The sequence below is a fragment of the Miscanthus floridulus genome, unplaced genomic scaffold, assembly GCF_019320115.1.
Source record: "Miscanthus floridulus cultivar M001 unplaced genomic scaffold, ASM1932011v1 fs_313_1, whole genome shotgun sequence".
NCBI classification, from domain to species: Eukaryota; Viridiplantae; Streptophyta; class Magnoliopsida; order Poales; family Poaceae; genus Miscanthus; species Miscanthus floridulus.
In genome coordinates, this window is record NW_027096565.1 from 35,031 (window position 1) to 48,952 (window position 13,922).

General features: G+C 45.8%; 2 protein-coding genes across 3 annotated transcripts; both read left to right on the forward strand.

The window, feature by feature from the left end:
• The first annotated feature begins 1,071 nt into the window (after positions 1–1,071).
• LOC136531272 (meiotic recombination protein DMC1 homolog B-like) lies at positions 1,072–4,247 on the forward strand. Its single transcript, XM_066523940.1, has 8 exons — positions 1,072–1,092; positions 1,206–1,309; positions 2,530–2,621; positions 2,789–2,860; positions 2,958–2,996; positions 3,198–3,255; positions 3,334–3,379; positions 3,927–4,247. Exons 2-8 carry the CDS (start codon positions 1,210–1,212, stop codon positions 3,997–3,999), a joined length of 480 nt encoding a protein of 159 aa, XP_066380037.1. The 5' UTR covers positions 1,072–1,092; positions 1,206–1,209; the 3' UTR covers positions 4,000–4,247.
• Positions 4,248–5,139: 892 nt separating this feature from the next.
• Positions 5,140–8,988, forward strand: LOC136531267 (L-type lectin-domain containing receptor kinase IX.1-like). 2 transcript variants are annotated; one of them, XM_066523934.1, is made up of 3 exons: positions 5,140–5,408; positions 6,184–8,030; positions 8,143–8,988. In XM_066523934.1, the coding sequence occupies exons 2-3, from the start codon at positions 6,553–6,555 to the stop codon at positions 8,870–8,872; spliced, it is 2,208 nt and encodes a 735-aa protein (XP_066380031.1). In that variant the 5' UTR covers positions 5,140–5,408; positions 6,184–6,552; the 3' UTR covers positions 8,873–8,988. The 2 variants fall into 2 exon arrangements, with proteins under 2 accessions (XP_066380031.1, XP_066380032.1); XM_066523935.1 differs by having other exon boundaries at positions 6,741–8,030.
• Positions 8,989–13,922: the final 4,934 nt, after the last annotated feature.

A 13,922-nucleotide genomic window follows, 5' to 3' on the forward strand; every position in this document is an offset into this window, starting at 1 on the left:
GAACACCTCAGGGAGAGGCTTTAGGTCGTAGGGATTTGTCCTCTGGCGACCATAGCTAAAATTGAAAGAATTTAGTCATATTAACGGAGAACCAAACCTAAACATAGGGTTTTCTATTTGTTGCACAGATAATGAATAAACATTGGGATTACCTTGGAATACGAGCTTTACCACGTCTTGGCATCTTAACGTTACGAAGAAAACGCCTTGGTCATAACAAATTGAAATGTAATGACCAACAAATTAATAAAATACATAGTAACCCTAATGACCAACAAATAACTAACCCTAATGACACCTACAATAAACAAATAACCCTAATGACCAAAATAACTAGAAACCAAACTAACCTAACATGTTCATCACATATAACAGTTAAACAACAATGCACTCAATCATCCTAAGCCATACATTTTGCAAATGCAAACACAAATATACCAAATCACCAAACAACCATGATTCCAAATGATTAGGGACAATGTAAGCACATCTACGTGAATAGAATGGAGGAGGGGAGGGACCATTACCTCGAGGAAGCTTCGGGAGACGAGATCCGGGCACCGGGGGTCGATTTGGGAGGTTAGAGTTTCGTGGGGGCCGTGGGGGATTTGGGAGCCGTGGGAGAATGGAGGAGGGGAGGGAAGAAGAAGAAGGGGCCTCGGCGCGGCCTAAAGTGTGCAGACCTCGGCGTTGAGTCGGGTAACGCCGAGGTCTGGAGGCTCGGCGCTAAGTGACCCAACGCCGAGCTGCTGGGCCACCGTTCTCTGTTGGGCCGCCTGGGCCACGCTCCGGATGGGGCCAGAGCTCGGCGCTCAGTCCGACCGCGTCGATGTTGGGTACTTGGCGTCGGCTGACACGACGCCGACGTCTCGGACCCACGCGCCAACGTGGCGACGACGACCCCGGTCGTCCGTGACGTGGCAGTACCTCGGCGTGGCGTGACACGACGCCGAGCCTCATATCTCGGCGTCATGTGCTAAGACGTCTAAAAATGATCTATTTTCAGAAATTGTTTTGGCGTTGGTATTTTTCTAGAAATTATTTTCAAAAGAGATCAAAATACGAAAATTTCACCTCCTCCTCCTGCCGCAGGTACGCGCCGCCGCTCCTCCCCCTTCTCTCTCGCCACCGTTCGAGTACCCCGCACTCGCCGCGCTCGCGCTTAACTCCTCGTGCGTCTCCCGATCGCGCTACTATTATTGCAGGCACATGGCGCCGTCCAGGCACGCTGACGAGGGCGGGCAGCTCCAGCTCATAGACGCCGACAGGGTCGAGGACGAGGAGGAGTGCTTCGAGTCCATCGACAAGCGTACGTCGCGCCCTCTCCCCTCCCCTCCCGTCAAGCCTCCGCGCGCGCGGCCTCCTATCCTACCACCCTGACGGATGCTGCAGACTGCAGTCGCCTCCCACTGCGGGCGGATCGCTTCCGCCTTCTGACGTTTCGCTTTTGGGTTCGCATATTTCGGTCCGAGTTGGTGTTTGTTTCGAAGCGAAGTTGGTGCGCTTTATATGGCTTGGGCCGGGGTCGGCATTTGTTTGATTTTGTTTGGTGCGCGTAGTTGGGGTTTTGCGTTCCTTCTGATTTTCCCCCAAAATTAGTTTTGGGTTTCGCTGTTCATGGCATGAGTTCGTGGGGTTCTAGTATTCCCCACCCCACGTTTGATCGAAATCCTGCGGCAGTTCGTTTTAATCAGTGTGTGATACCGTTGCTTCTGCATAGATTGGTCGGAATTTGGCCGCAGTCTGAGTTGACGACCTCACTCTGTCAAAATGATCAGCATATTGCAGTCGAATTCGAAATTAGCTCGTACTATCCTGAGACTTTTGTGTGAAATACTTTTTCTAGCAATTATTTTTTTATCTCCGTTTGTGTCGTACCACCTTGATCGATCGACGCTCCAGTCGCCGAGCACGGCAGATCGCTTCTGCATTCTGCCGTTTTGCTTTCGGATTCGGGAATTTCGGTCCGTACTGGTGCTGCTTCGAAGTGAAGTTGGTGTGATTTCAGCTTGGTCTCAGCATTTGCTTGGTTGTTGTTGGGTTTTGTGCGTAGTGGGGTTTTGCGCCCCTTCTGATCCCAAAATATCGAGGGTTCTGGGAATAAACAATAAACTAGTGTTTGCGTCGTGGCATGAATTGGTGGGGTTTGTTTCCCCACGTTTGATTGAAGTTCTGCGGTAAGTTCGTTTGAACCAATGTATGCTGCATAGATTGATCTGAATGTAGCCTTAATCTGAGTTCATGAGTTTATTCCGTCAAAATGATGAGCAAAGTTCAGTGGGATTTGATATTATCTCGTTCTATCCTGGGACTTTTGTGTGAATACTCTTATAATTTTCTAGAAATTACTTACAAATTGGAGCACTTGGGGCACAGAGTTTTAGGCTTGGGCTCATATTCTGTTGGGAAACAGGATTCACGCTGTCTTGTATTTTCTATTTTTGTTGTCCAATGCTGTTAATTTGGGTCTCAGCATATATAGTTCCTGCGCTGAAACTAATCTGTGTTGCATGCATCTGTTTGGCACAGTGATCTCTCAGGGGATAAATGCAGGAGACGTGAAGAAGCTGCAGGATGCAGGGATTTACACTTGCAATGGGCTAATGATGCATACTAAGAAGGTTCTGAACTATGCATCCCAACTCCCAAATCTTTGTTCTGTCTGTCTGAATTCTTGTTGCAAAGTGCTTAAATTGATATCTTTGTTTGTGGCACTTGCATGCTTGCTTTCATTTATCCAGTATTCTGAACATATGACTATCGTTCTAATTTATGAATTGTCTTGCAGAACCTTACAGGAATCAAAGGTTTATCTGAAGCAAAAGTTGATAAGATCTGCGAGGCTGCTGAAAAACTTCTGGTCTGACCCTTTAAGTTGGTTTTGTTTGCTAAACTTCCATGCAATCAGTTCTGTATGATATGGTATCTTGAAATTGTCTTCTGTTTGTTTGTCACAGAACCAGGGCTTCATGACAGGAAACGATCTCCTTCTTAAGGTAAGAAAATTGCATTTAAGCTACTGATCAGTGTATGGTTTACCAATTTGGTGTTCTGATGAGTGATAGCCAATGCTTGACTGCTTGTAGTATGTAAACTAACTGACAAAGGTTGATTAGTTATTGAATCTGGTTGAGCACTTTTACTTCTCGTATGTGTTGTCCTTTAAGGCTGTTTGATTTATTTTGACTTGTTTGAAGCGGAAGTCTGTTGTTCGGATTACAACTAGGAGCCAGGCACTTGATGAGCTGCTTGGCGGTAATATATCTCAAATCTGTCATTTGATTAGTCATGCTATTATAATAATCTAATAGATGGGCATGTTTAAATTTGAAGGCGGGATTGAAACACTTTGCATCACAGAGGCGTTCGGGGAGTTCCGGTATGTTGATGTTCCTGTTGTTTCTTTTTCTCTGAAGTTCTGCTGCAGGAGCCATATTATGTGCATAGTTGATATTTATGATATGGGGCAACACTTGTAATAAATGTATTTAGGCTTAGATCAGTTATGTATTACTGTATTTAGGTTGATGATGCAACCTTCTGAACCCTCTTGTACCATCTTTTTCTGTTGTCTCATCTTGCAGAGGTATTGCTAGCTAGCACTAGCAGAGCATCTTATAGCTTCTAATCATGCTTTTGCTTAATGTGAAGTGATTCATTAATTGCAAGCACTAAGGTGTGATCTCTGTTTTCTTACATGAAACAATTCTTTGTTGTATACTATTGCTGGGACTGGGAGCAATTTTCCATTTTATACAACACACAATCGCGCACAAATCTATTACATGCAAATGAAAGAAACGTCTTAAGTATTTCCTGAGAATAGGCACAGTGAATGTTGACTTATGATGTGCTTTTGTAACTATATTTCTGAGTTCAGTTCTAGCTTTTTAGTTTGAAATACATGACAGCTGGTTGTGTTGCAGGTCAGGGAAGACCCAGTTGGCTCATACCCTATGTGTCTCCACTCAGGTTTATCCCCCATATCAAATTTTGTAGATAGCACGTAAATATAGAAGAAATAGAATTTGAGGAAACAAAGAAGCAACAGAATTACTATCCTGAGAGTTGAGAATAGCCAGCACTGTGGCTCAGGGTTTAACTTGGGCTGTGATCAGTTGATGAAATTCTTGCAGTGTAATTCATGATTCTTCTGCCCCATTTGGAACCTGGGCTATTGTTTAACTACAAATGTGATCTTTTGTTTAACTACAAATGTGATCTACTATTGTTTAACATGGGCTGTGCCATTTGGAACGAATCTCTCTGAATACAGTACACTCTGATCAGTGACATAAATACAGTACAGTATACTCACTCTGGTTGTTAGGAAACCCCCCGTGGCCCGTGCTGAGAAGATTGGTGCTAAACTTGCTTTCTGACAGGAGAGCCTTTGCAAAGCTGAATGGGATTTGTTTTTGTTCCTGGACTCCATGTGTCGCGTGTGTCCCCATCTAAATTGGTCTGCCACACAACGTCCTATCTTTATCCAAGTTTGTTGGCTTCCTTGACTTTGATTTATACGTAGTTTATACTGTACTGGAGATGGTGGTTGTTAAGTGCGTCAGTCGGTGGTGACACCGTCAACATAATATAAAATCAGTGGAAAAAGAATTTTCCTCACGCTTTTTGACCTGGTCCGTGCGTGGAACCTGGTCCGTGGAAAATGAAATTATCTCCACGTATACCTTAAATAATGCGCGAATATGGATATGGCTGAATACGCCTCCAAATACATCTTAGATACGAATACAGGCAGTATCTACGAATTTATACACGTATTGGACCGGATACTCGAACCAGATATACACTTGGGTACGGCCCAAGTAGAGAAAACAGCCCAAACCCCTGTTTAGTTCCCCTCCAAAATGCAAAAAGTGCAAAGATTCTCCATCACATCACTGTCACATCAAATCTTTGATATATATATGGAGTATTAAATGTAGTTAAAAAAAATAACTAATTACACAGTTTGCTTGTCCTTTACGAGACGAATCTTTTGAGGCTAATTAGTCAATGTTTGGACAATAATTGATAAATACAAACGAAATACTACAGTATTTCTGACATTATCCCAAAAGTAGAACTAAACAAGGCCAAGTAAACGATCATTCCAATCCCACTCCCTCTACTCTCAAAGAAAAAAAAAATCCCAATCCCACCGCTCTGTTGTTTTGCCCCCTAGCTAGAGCCGGCGGCTGGCGGCGAGGTGGCGAGCTCCGTCCGGCCTCCGTCTCCGGTGAGAGAAGAATCGGATGACATGGACCTCGACACAGCTCCGTTCGGCATCCGCATTCGGCTCCTCCCGGCTGCCTTTCTCGGCGTACCCAGATCCGGTCCCTCTCCGCCGTCGAGCTCCAGTACATACTCCGGCGAGAATCCCTCAGCGCCCAGGCCTGCAAGCTCAAGTAAGCTAGCTCCTCTCATCGCCGTGTCTTTTCCCTCCAGTAATACTACACTACATTGCCTGATCTAATATCGGTACTTTTTCTCTTCTTTGTTAGTACGACTGTACGAGTGGTCGAATTGACTGTCGTAATTTGTTCTCTACATTGTTAGTACGAGTAGTCGAATAGTAGATTTCCTTTTGCTTTGTTGCTGTCTGGGCCACTGTTAGTAACTAGGAAGGTTCTAAATTCCCATTACTCTCGATCATATAGTGATAGGGTAGTCATGTAGAGTATTCCGTGGTATATACTCTTACTCGTTCAAAGATGACTCCTAGTTAGATTCATCAAGATATGGGTGCATGAAGATTTCTATATCTTCACTGGTACACAGAGCGTTGGTCAAGCCTCGGGATGGCGTCCACAGTGACCAGAGTTTGAACCCTTGGTGGGGCGAATTATGATCGGTGCGGTGTGGAAAAAAAAACCTCACCTGTCCTGCGTTCCCAAAGCACAGGTAAAAGGACCGGGCCTCTCACCAGTTTACGGGTCCCTATGTGCGAGCAGGGCATGGGGTTCGGGCGTTTTCTCGAGATGAGAAGTCCTCTACCTTAAGCCAAAATAGCTCTTGTAACTGATAAGTTTATCACAATTGGGTAGACACCACATATCATTATGCCTATTGTGTTAGGAAATGAATAAAAAGAGGAAAAAAAAATATACGATTTAATATAAGAGCACGGATTGATGGACTAGTATTACTAATTTCATTCCATGTCCTTGTTCCAATGGGCAGTCCATGGTCAGAAAAGATGTTTGACTCACACGGGACGGCTTGACGATGGTTTGACAATCCAAGTCTACGCTACTATTGATGAGTCAAAAGGAAAAAACCGGGTAAAAAAAAAAGTCTACGCTGGCCCAGTCGTTGTCACAGACTCGCAATCAAACGAATTGGAGACTGCTTAGTAGCTTCGCTGTGACTGGTCTGTGACCCCCGTTGGTCTGTGAGACTGACTTATAAAACACCAGCCAAACGATATGGGGCTCTGTTTCTCGGTTTGGAACTAGTGCATCTCATATCATCAGACCATATATTGTCCCAAGATTTTGTGTCCTTCTTCCTTCTCCAAACCACAGATCAAATGCTAGCTAGTAAGTAACAATGGCCGTAGTGAGAGTGAGCTGCCGTTCCTCCTCCGGCCTCAACGTCGTCTCCTGCAGCAGCCTCTGCTGCTGTTTATGGATGCTACTGTCCATCCATGTCCCGGGGGCTGGCTCGCTGTCCTTCAACCTCAGCTTCTCCCATCCACAAAGCCCTGCTAACCTCCGTGAATTGCTAAACTGCACCAGCGATGCGACCATCGAGGATACGGAAGGGCTTCACCTGACAAAAGACATCATGTGGAGCGTCGGCCGGGCTCAATACGTGGAAGCAATGCGGCTATGGGACAGACCTAGTGGCGAGATGGCCAGCTTCACCACCACCTTCCACTCCAACATAATGCCGGTTGGCAGTGGTTTGAGTGGTGACGGGCTGGCCTTCTTCCTCGTCCCTCCCGAGTCTGGTATGCCTGCCGGCGACAGCAGAGGGGGCGCCTTGGGCATCCTCCCTAGGGAATCCAAGTACTGGAATGATAGCGCCGGTATCATCGCGGTGGAGTTTGACACCTTTCTGAATCCGGAATACGACGATATAAGCGACGGCCATATCGGAATCGACGTCAACTCCCTCAACTCCACGGCATCCACCAACATCACGTCGCAGAACAATAACCTCAAGTCCAATTTCACCAAGATGGCCATCGTCAGGTACAACAATATCACCAAGTTGCTAGTTGCTGATCTCAACATCAACAACACATGGTACAATGTCAACAAAACTATCGATCTGCGCAAATACCTGCCAGAGTATGTCACCGTGGGCTTCTCAGCGGCGACTGGCAGCTACGCCGAGCTGCACCAGATACTATCATGGTCATTCACATCCACCCTGCAGGAACCACCAGCGCCGGCGCCAGCGCTGCTGCCTCTGACACCTGACAGCATCCAGAATCCCAAGAAGAGATCAGTAGGAATCCTGATAATCGCGGTGCTAGTGCCTCTGCTATTTCTCTTGGCATGTGCAGCCGTTCTGGCCTTTCTAGTACGGCAGCAGAAACGCAAAAGAAGAAGATCGTTGGGAGGAAGAGGAGTACCACCAAATGGAAGCAGCGACGACGACAACGATTACCAAGAACAAGACGACAGCAGGGCCGAGCTCGAGAGAGGAGTGGCTGCCAGCGGCCCTAGGCGGTATACGTACCGCGAGCTGGCGGCCGCCACCAACAACTTTGCCGATGATGGCAAGCTCGGTCGCGGTGGCTTTGGAAGTGTCTATAGGGGTAAGCTCGCTGTTGCCGGCGAAGAGCGCCCGGTGGCCATCAAGATGTTATCATCGGAGTCGTCGGCGCAAGGGAGGAAGCAGTTTGAGGCGGAGGTGAGGATCATCAGCCGGCTCAAGCATCGCAACCTCGTGCAGCTCCTGGGCTGGTGCGACAGCCGCCACGGCCTCCTGCTTGTCTACGAGCTGGTGGCCCAAGGAAGCCTGGACAGGCATCTCCACCGCAGCGACAGCGAGAGCTTTTTGACGTGGCCAGAAAGGTAAACAACATCCTGCTGATGATTGTGAATTGTGATTGTTGTGAGAATATTTAGGCTGTCTTTTATCTCTTTTTACCAAGCACTAATTGATTTTTAAGGTACATACACATAGGTACCAGATCATCCTCGGCTTGGGCTCAGCATTGCGGTATCTCCATCAGGAGTGGGAGCAGTGCGTGGTGCACGGCGACATCAAGCCCAGCAACATCATGCTGGACGACTCGCTCGGCACCAGGCTCGGCGACTTCGGCCTTGCCCGGCTCGGTGATCACGGCGCACGGTGGCACACCACTAGGGCCGTGATGGGCACGGCGGGGTACATCGATCCGGAGTTCGTCAACACGCACCACCCGAGCACCTACTCTGACGTCTACAGCTTCGGCATCGTCCTCCTCGAGATTGTCTCCGGCCGGTGCCCCGTGATCCTGCTGGAAGGCGGTGCGCACTTCGTTCTGGTCAAGTGGATGTGGGGTCTGTATGGCCGGAACACGATCCTCGACGCGGCGGACGAACGGCTGAGGGCCGCCGGCGACGAGGCCAACGATAGGTGCATGGAGAGGGTGCTCGTCGTCGGGCTGTGGTGCGCGCACCCTGACCAGAACGAACGGCCGTCCATCGCACAGGCCATGCACGTCCTGCAGTCAGAGGACGCCAGGCTTCCGGAGCTCACGCCTCAGATGTACAGGATGGTGTCGGAGTTTGCCGTCACTGGACGTGCTATCGGCGCCTTGTCCGTTCAGAGCTCCTCTTCCGCGACCACGGCGACAACCGGTGGCCACTCCAAGGTCTCTTCCGAGTCAGCAACCTCTGCCTTGCTTCGAGATTCAAAAGAGTTGGGTTGATTTACATTCATCACTGTTGTATGGGCTGCCTCTGGTCTATGGGCGTCTTTGTGTATTATGTATTGACTGTAAAATTACTTTTTTTTCACAATCGTTACCATCATACTTCTTCACTTAAAAACAATCATCCGTTGTGTAGTTCTTCAATTAAAGCAACCATCTTTGTAAATTGTCTTTTTACATTCTGAGCCCAGTCTGATGAGTAATGCTTCAAAAAAAAAAAAAAAAAAGGATTCTCGCTCACAGCTGCCTGTATGACTGGTATCTGTAGTAATCAATTGGCTAGCGCAATATGAGCGAATGAAAAGTGATGTTTTTCGTTTCGCATCTTCGCTGCTATTTGTAATGTTGAATTAAGTCACCATTACAGTGTGATTAGTGAGGGGCCTTTTCCGAGCCCTGGTCAGAGGGTAATATAATATAACTATATAAGTGATCGATCGTACTGAATCGACCTGAGACTAGTCTTTATCACTTCTGTGTATTTTGACACATACATAATAAAGTTAGCACTAAGGGAATACCAAAGGGGAAAGACTCAATTATACTCTATAAAATGAAAAGATTAACACAAATCCCAACCATTATTATTCATATAAGTATATATATATAGGCACTGATGATAATGGACTGGAGGCATGCTCTACTACTAGCTACTAGCACCGGCGTTTCTGATAACGCCGGCTTCAATCCGATGCTCTTGTCAAGGAAGCCCAAGTCAAGGTCACGTGTACATGAAACCTGGTCATACAATCGATCAAAAAACAAAAACCATGCAATTCTCTACTTCGCAGGTTAAGTAACAAGATGAGGTAGACAGTTGAGAGGCCTGTCGCCCATCCTATGCCCAGCCCAAGGTACAAGAACAATGCATCTTCGACGGGCGACTTACGACTTCGACGAAGACGGGCGGACGCTGGCCGGTGGCCTTCTCCCCCCGAAAAAAAATCCTATTTTTTCGTCGTTTCAAAATTTGCCAAGTGTCGGACACTCGGCAAACATTTTGCCGAGTGCTCGAAAGAAAACACTCGGCCTTCTTCTCTTCTCGTTCTTCGAAGCTCAATCTGATGAGCCTTCAACGTCATGTATATCATTGCGAAATCCCTTGATCATTTTCAGTCATCAGCAGCAGTTTTATGAAATGCACCGTGTGCTACTTGAGAAGAGTAAAAGGAGGAATTGAACACTAATCTTCTACTGTTATCTACGTATTAAATACATTCACTTGCCTAGTGCGAAGTGGACTGCACAGAAAACTTTGTTTCTCGCACGACCAAGTCTCTGCTGGCTCACGTCGTCACACACCGGTACGCAGCACACTGCCTTGACTCCTGATCCTGAAGTGAAAAAAAAAAACAGTGGGGACAATTGTCCTATAGGGCAGCCCCTCCATTCCCATCAATATGCTCGTCTATGCTCCATTCCCATCAATATGCTCGTCTATGCTACCGACGCCGTTAGCGTATTGGAAGTGGCAGGTGGACACGGCAGCTATCTTCGCTTTTTTCTATAATGTACTCTCTTCGTTCCTAAATATCTGTTGTTTGCGCTTTTTAAGAAATAACTTCAATAAAATATAGATTAAAAATATTAATATTTATAGTACATAATTAGTATTATTAAAAATATTTTTGCATATAGTTTTTAACAAATTTACTAGGAGATATAAATATTGCATGTATTTTTTTTTAATCAAGTCAAACTCGTAGCACGCACACCAATGGTGACAGATAAAAAGGGACAGAGGGAGCCATGAACATGACCCTCTCTTATTAGAAGCTTCATGCAACTGCTTCAAGCCTTCAAGATATAATAACGCCGGTGATCAAATGAAAACGAAAAGGAAACAAAGCTAGCCGAGCGCTACCTTCTTCATCTTCCTGCTTGCCTGTTCTTTTCCATTTGCCCCTATGTTGTAGCCATTCATGGTGATGCGGGTCCCATGTGTGTCTAGAAGCATCGATGTAAATAAATGCTGCAAGTTTGAATATTTCTTTGGTATGAGGTAGCGTATGTTTTTTTTTCAATATGGTAACGTTGTGGGTAGTCTACTCTAATTTAGCACGTTATTAGTCGTTGCAGGAGAAACATTCAAACTCAAACAATATATAAGGCTTGCCGGCGGGCTAGGTAGTTGGTAGTTGGTCTACATCTCATATGTAATATAGTGCTACGTACTTTCAAGAAGAGCTCTGGGACATGGGTTTCTGATCTTTCATCGCGTTCAAGATTTTCATACCCGTTTTTTAGACAAAACCGGATATAAAGATTACATATGTGCCCAGAGATCAATCACACATATGCAAGACAAATTACAAAAGTACCAAGCTCCAAGCTTTATTACATAGAGTTTAATAATCCATTACAATAAATAGATCAGTCTTAGCAAAAGCGTATAAGATACTAAGCACTCCAGTGCTTCTCCATAAGCCACATGGACACAGACTGGTTGACATCAAGTCTAACAGTCCTCGGGGAAATTAGCATACCCACCATTGGAAACAACCTGACCCAGAAAAAAGACTTTCTTCAACCAGAATTCACACTTACTCCGCTTAACATACAACTTATTCTCTTTAAACTTCTATAAAACCAACCTTAGGTGTTTAGCATGTTCATCTTTTGTCTTAGAGAATACTAGGATATCATCAATGAATACCACCATGAACTTATCTAGATACTCCATGAACACTTTATTCATCATGTACATGAAATAGGCAGGTGCATTGGTCAAACCAAAGGACATAACTGTATACTCATACAATCCATACCTTGTAGTGAACGTTGTCTTAGGTATGTCTGAATGCTGAATCTTCAATTGATGATAACCAGAACAAAGATCAAGCTTAGAGAACACACAAGCACCTCTCAACTGGTCAAACAAGTCATCAATCCTTGGCAGTGGATACTTGTTTTTGATAGTGACCTCATTTAGAGAACGATAATCTACACACATCCGTTGAGTACCATCATTCTTATCAACAAAGATCACAGATGCACCCCATGGAGATGAACTGGGATGTATGAAACCTTTCTCTCGCAACTCCTTTAATTGTTTCTTAAGTTCCTCTAATTCATTAACCCTCATTCTATATGGATGCTTAGCTATAGGTGCAGTGCCAGGTAATAACTCAATATCGCAGTCACAAGCACAGAATAGGTGATAAATGGTCATGATACTAAATGATGATTGCTCACCCTTAATTATTGTTTTTGCTATACATTATTCATGTTTACCTGATCATGCGTTTCTATGGACTTATGATAACTTGTTGCTACTCAATTGTTTAAAACTATGACTCACTAAAAGCTAATCATAGTAAACCAGTGTCAACCTTTTGAGCCCCATGAACCCCATGTTATATTTGCTGAGTACGACATGTACTTACGCTTGCTTTACTTTTCAATACTTTGGAAAATCCTGGATGGGTAACAGAAGATGGAGCTTGGTTAAATTTTTGAGGAGTGCTAAGCGTATGTTACCCCCAGTCAATCGTCCCTTTGGCTTTGGAGGCTTTACTTGAAAATTAAAATGTGTATTTCCGCTACTCTGATAAGTTTCTTGTATCTATGTAATATTGTTGTTTTTTGAATGAACTGTATGTAATATTGTTGTTCATTACATAATAAAGCATTGTCTCTTGATACTATTGTAATTTGTCACTATATGTGTGATTTGACTTTCTAGGCACACATATAGATAGTACTCAGCTTTGGTCTTAAAACTAGGAGTGACAAAGATAACTATCGATTTGGTGAAGAGCAACACACCGATCCGGTTTTAGATCGCAAAGACTTGGACTCTGCAACCTTAGCACCATGGCTCTTCTGTTATCAACCATATCACAATCCGGTTGACCTCGCTAATAAAAAGATTATTCCCTGCTGCGAATCAAAGAACACAAGCAAAACATGATAAAACACAACTCAAATAAAGTGACAATTGTAGATGTATGATTAAACTCAAATTTGTGGGTTTACAATGAATATTCAAAGACAGATTGATCTAAGCAAAACCCAAACTCTAATATGAGCTACAAGTATTGATTATATAGTCCAAGGGGTGTCCAAAGGGATCCCTATTCATGTCCCTAACAAGTCCCGACACGTTACAAGACTCAAATGGCCCAAAAGACAATGACACAACGCCCTCAATATAGCTCTGGGACAGTCAACTGTTGTTCCATATAGCTCCTGAGGCTATGCCTTCTTTTAGTCTCCATCAGGGTGTTAAAACTGGCGGTCTCAGACAGTGAAGTGGAGGTAGGGGCCTCCGCCCGCAAGGCACTGCTCCTGGGCGAAGGCTCGGGAAACAGGCACGACAAGTGGGAGAGTAGGGAGATGACACGTAGAAACTAGGGTTTCATTAATTTATTCACCCCCAACTTACTGTTACAAGTGCTCCCTATTTATAGGACTCAACTACCTCTCGATAGAGTTTACTACAATGCCCCTCAACTGCTATGGTACATTCCTAGAATATTCCGCCACCAGTCTCTCGTTTGCGGGGCAACCTCGACACACTGTCTTCAAGTAATGGGCCTCCATGAACGGGTGGCCCACTGGATCTCAGTCTTCAGCCCAGAGGCCTGGGTTCTCGATGCCGGCCTTCGTCCTGGGGTGCGCAGCCACCTACGCGCAGTCTCTGCCGGTCCGGCCGGAGACCCCCCTACGTGAGTCTCCGCCCGGCCCCACCGGACCTCAGTCTTTGGCCCAGAGGCCTGGGTTCTCAACGCCGGCCTCCGTCCTGGGGTGTGTAGCCACCTGCACGCAGTCTTTGCCGGTCCAGTCAGAGACCTCCTGCGTGACTCTTCGCCCGGCCGCGCGGACCATGGGCGCTTGCGCTTAGGTACCTGCACACACTAAGGCAAGGTCATTGTTCGATTAGTTTGGGGGCAGGGCGGCCTTCGCCTCTAGAGCCGGAGGCGCCCGTCAGGCGAAGCGGGGCGGCCTCCGCCTAAGGGGCCAGAGATGCCCGTGTTCGGCTCGAGCGGAGTCCGCGACAAGCTTGCTAAGCCTCGTGCAACGCCCTACGAGCATAGCCAGGAAA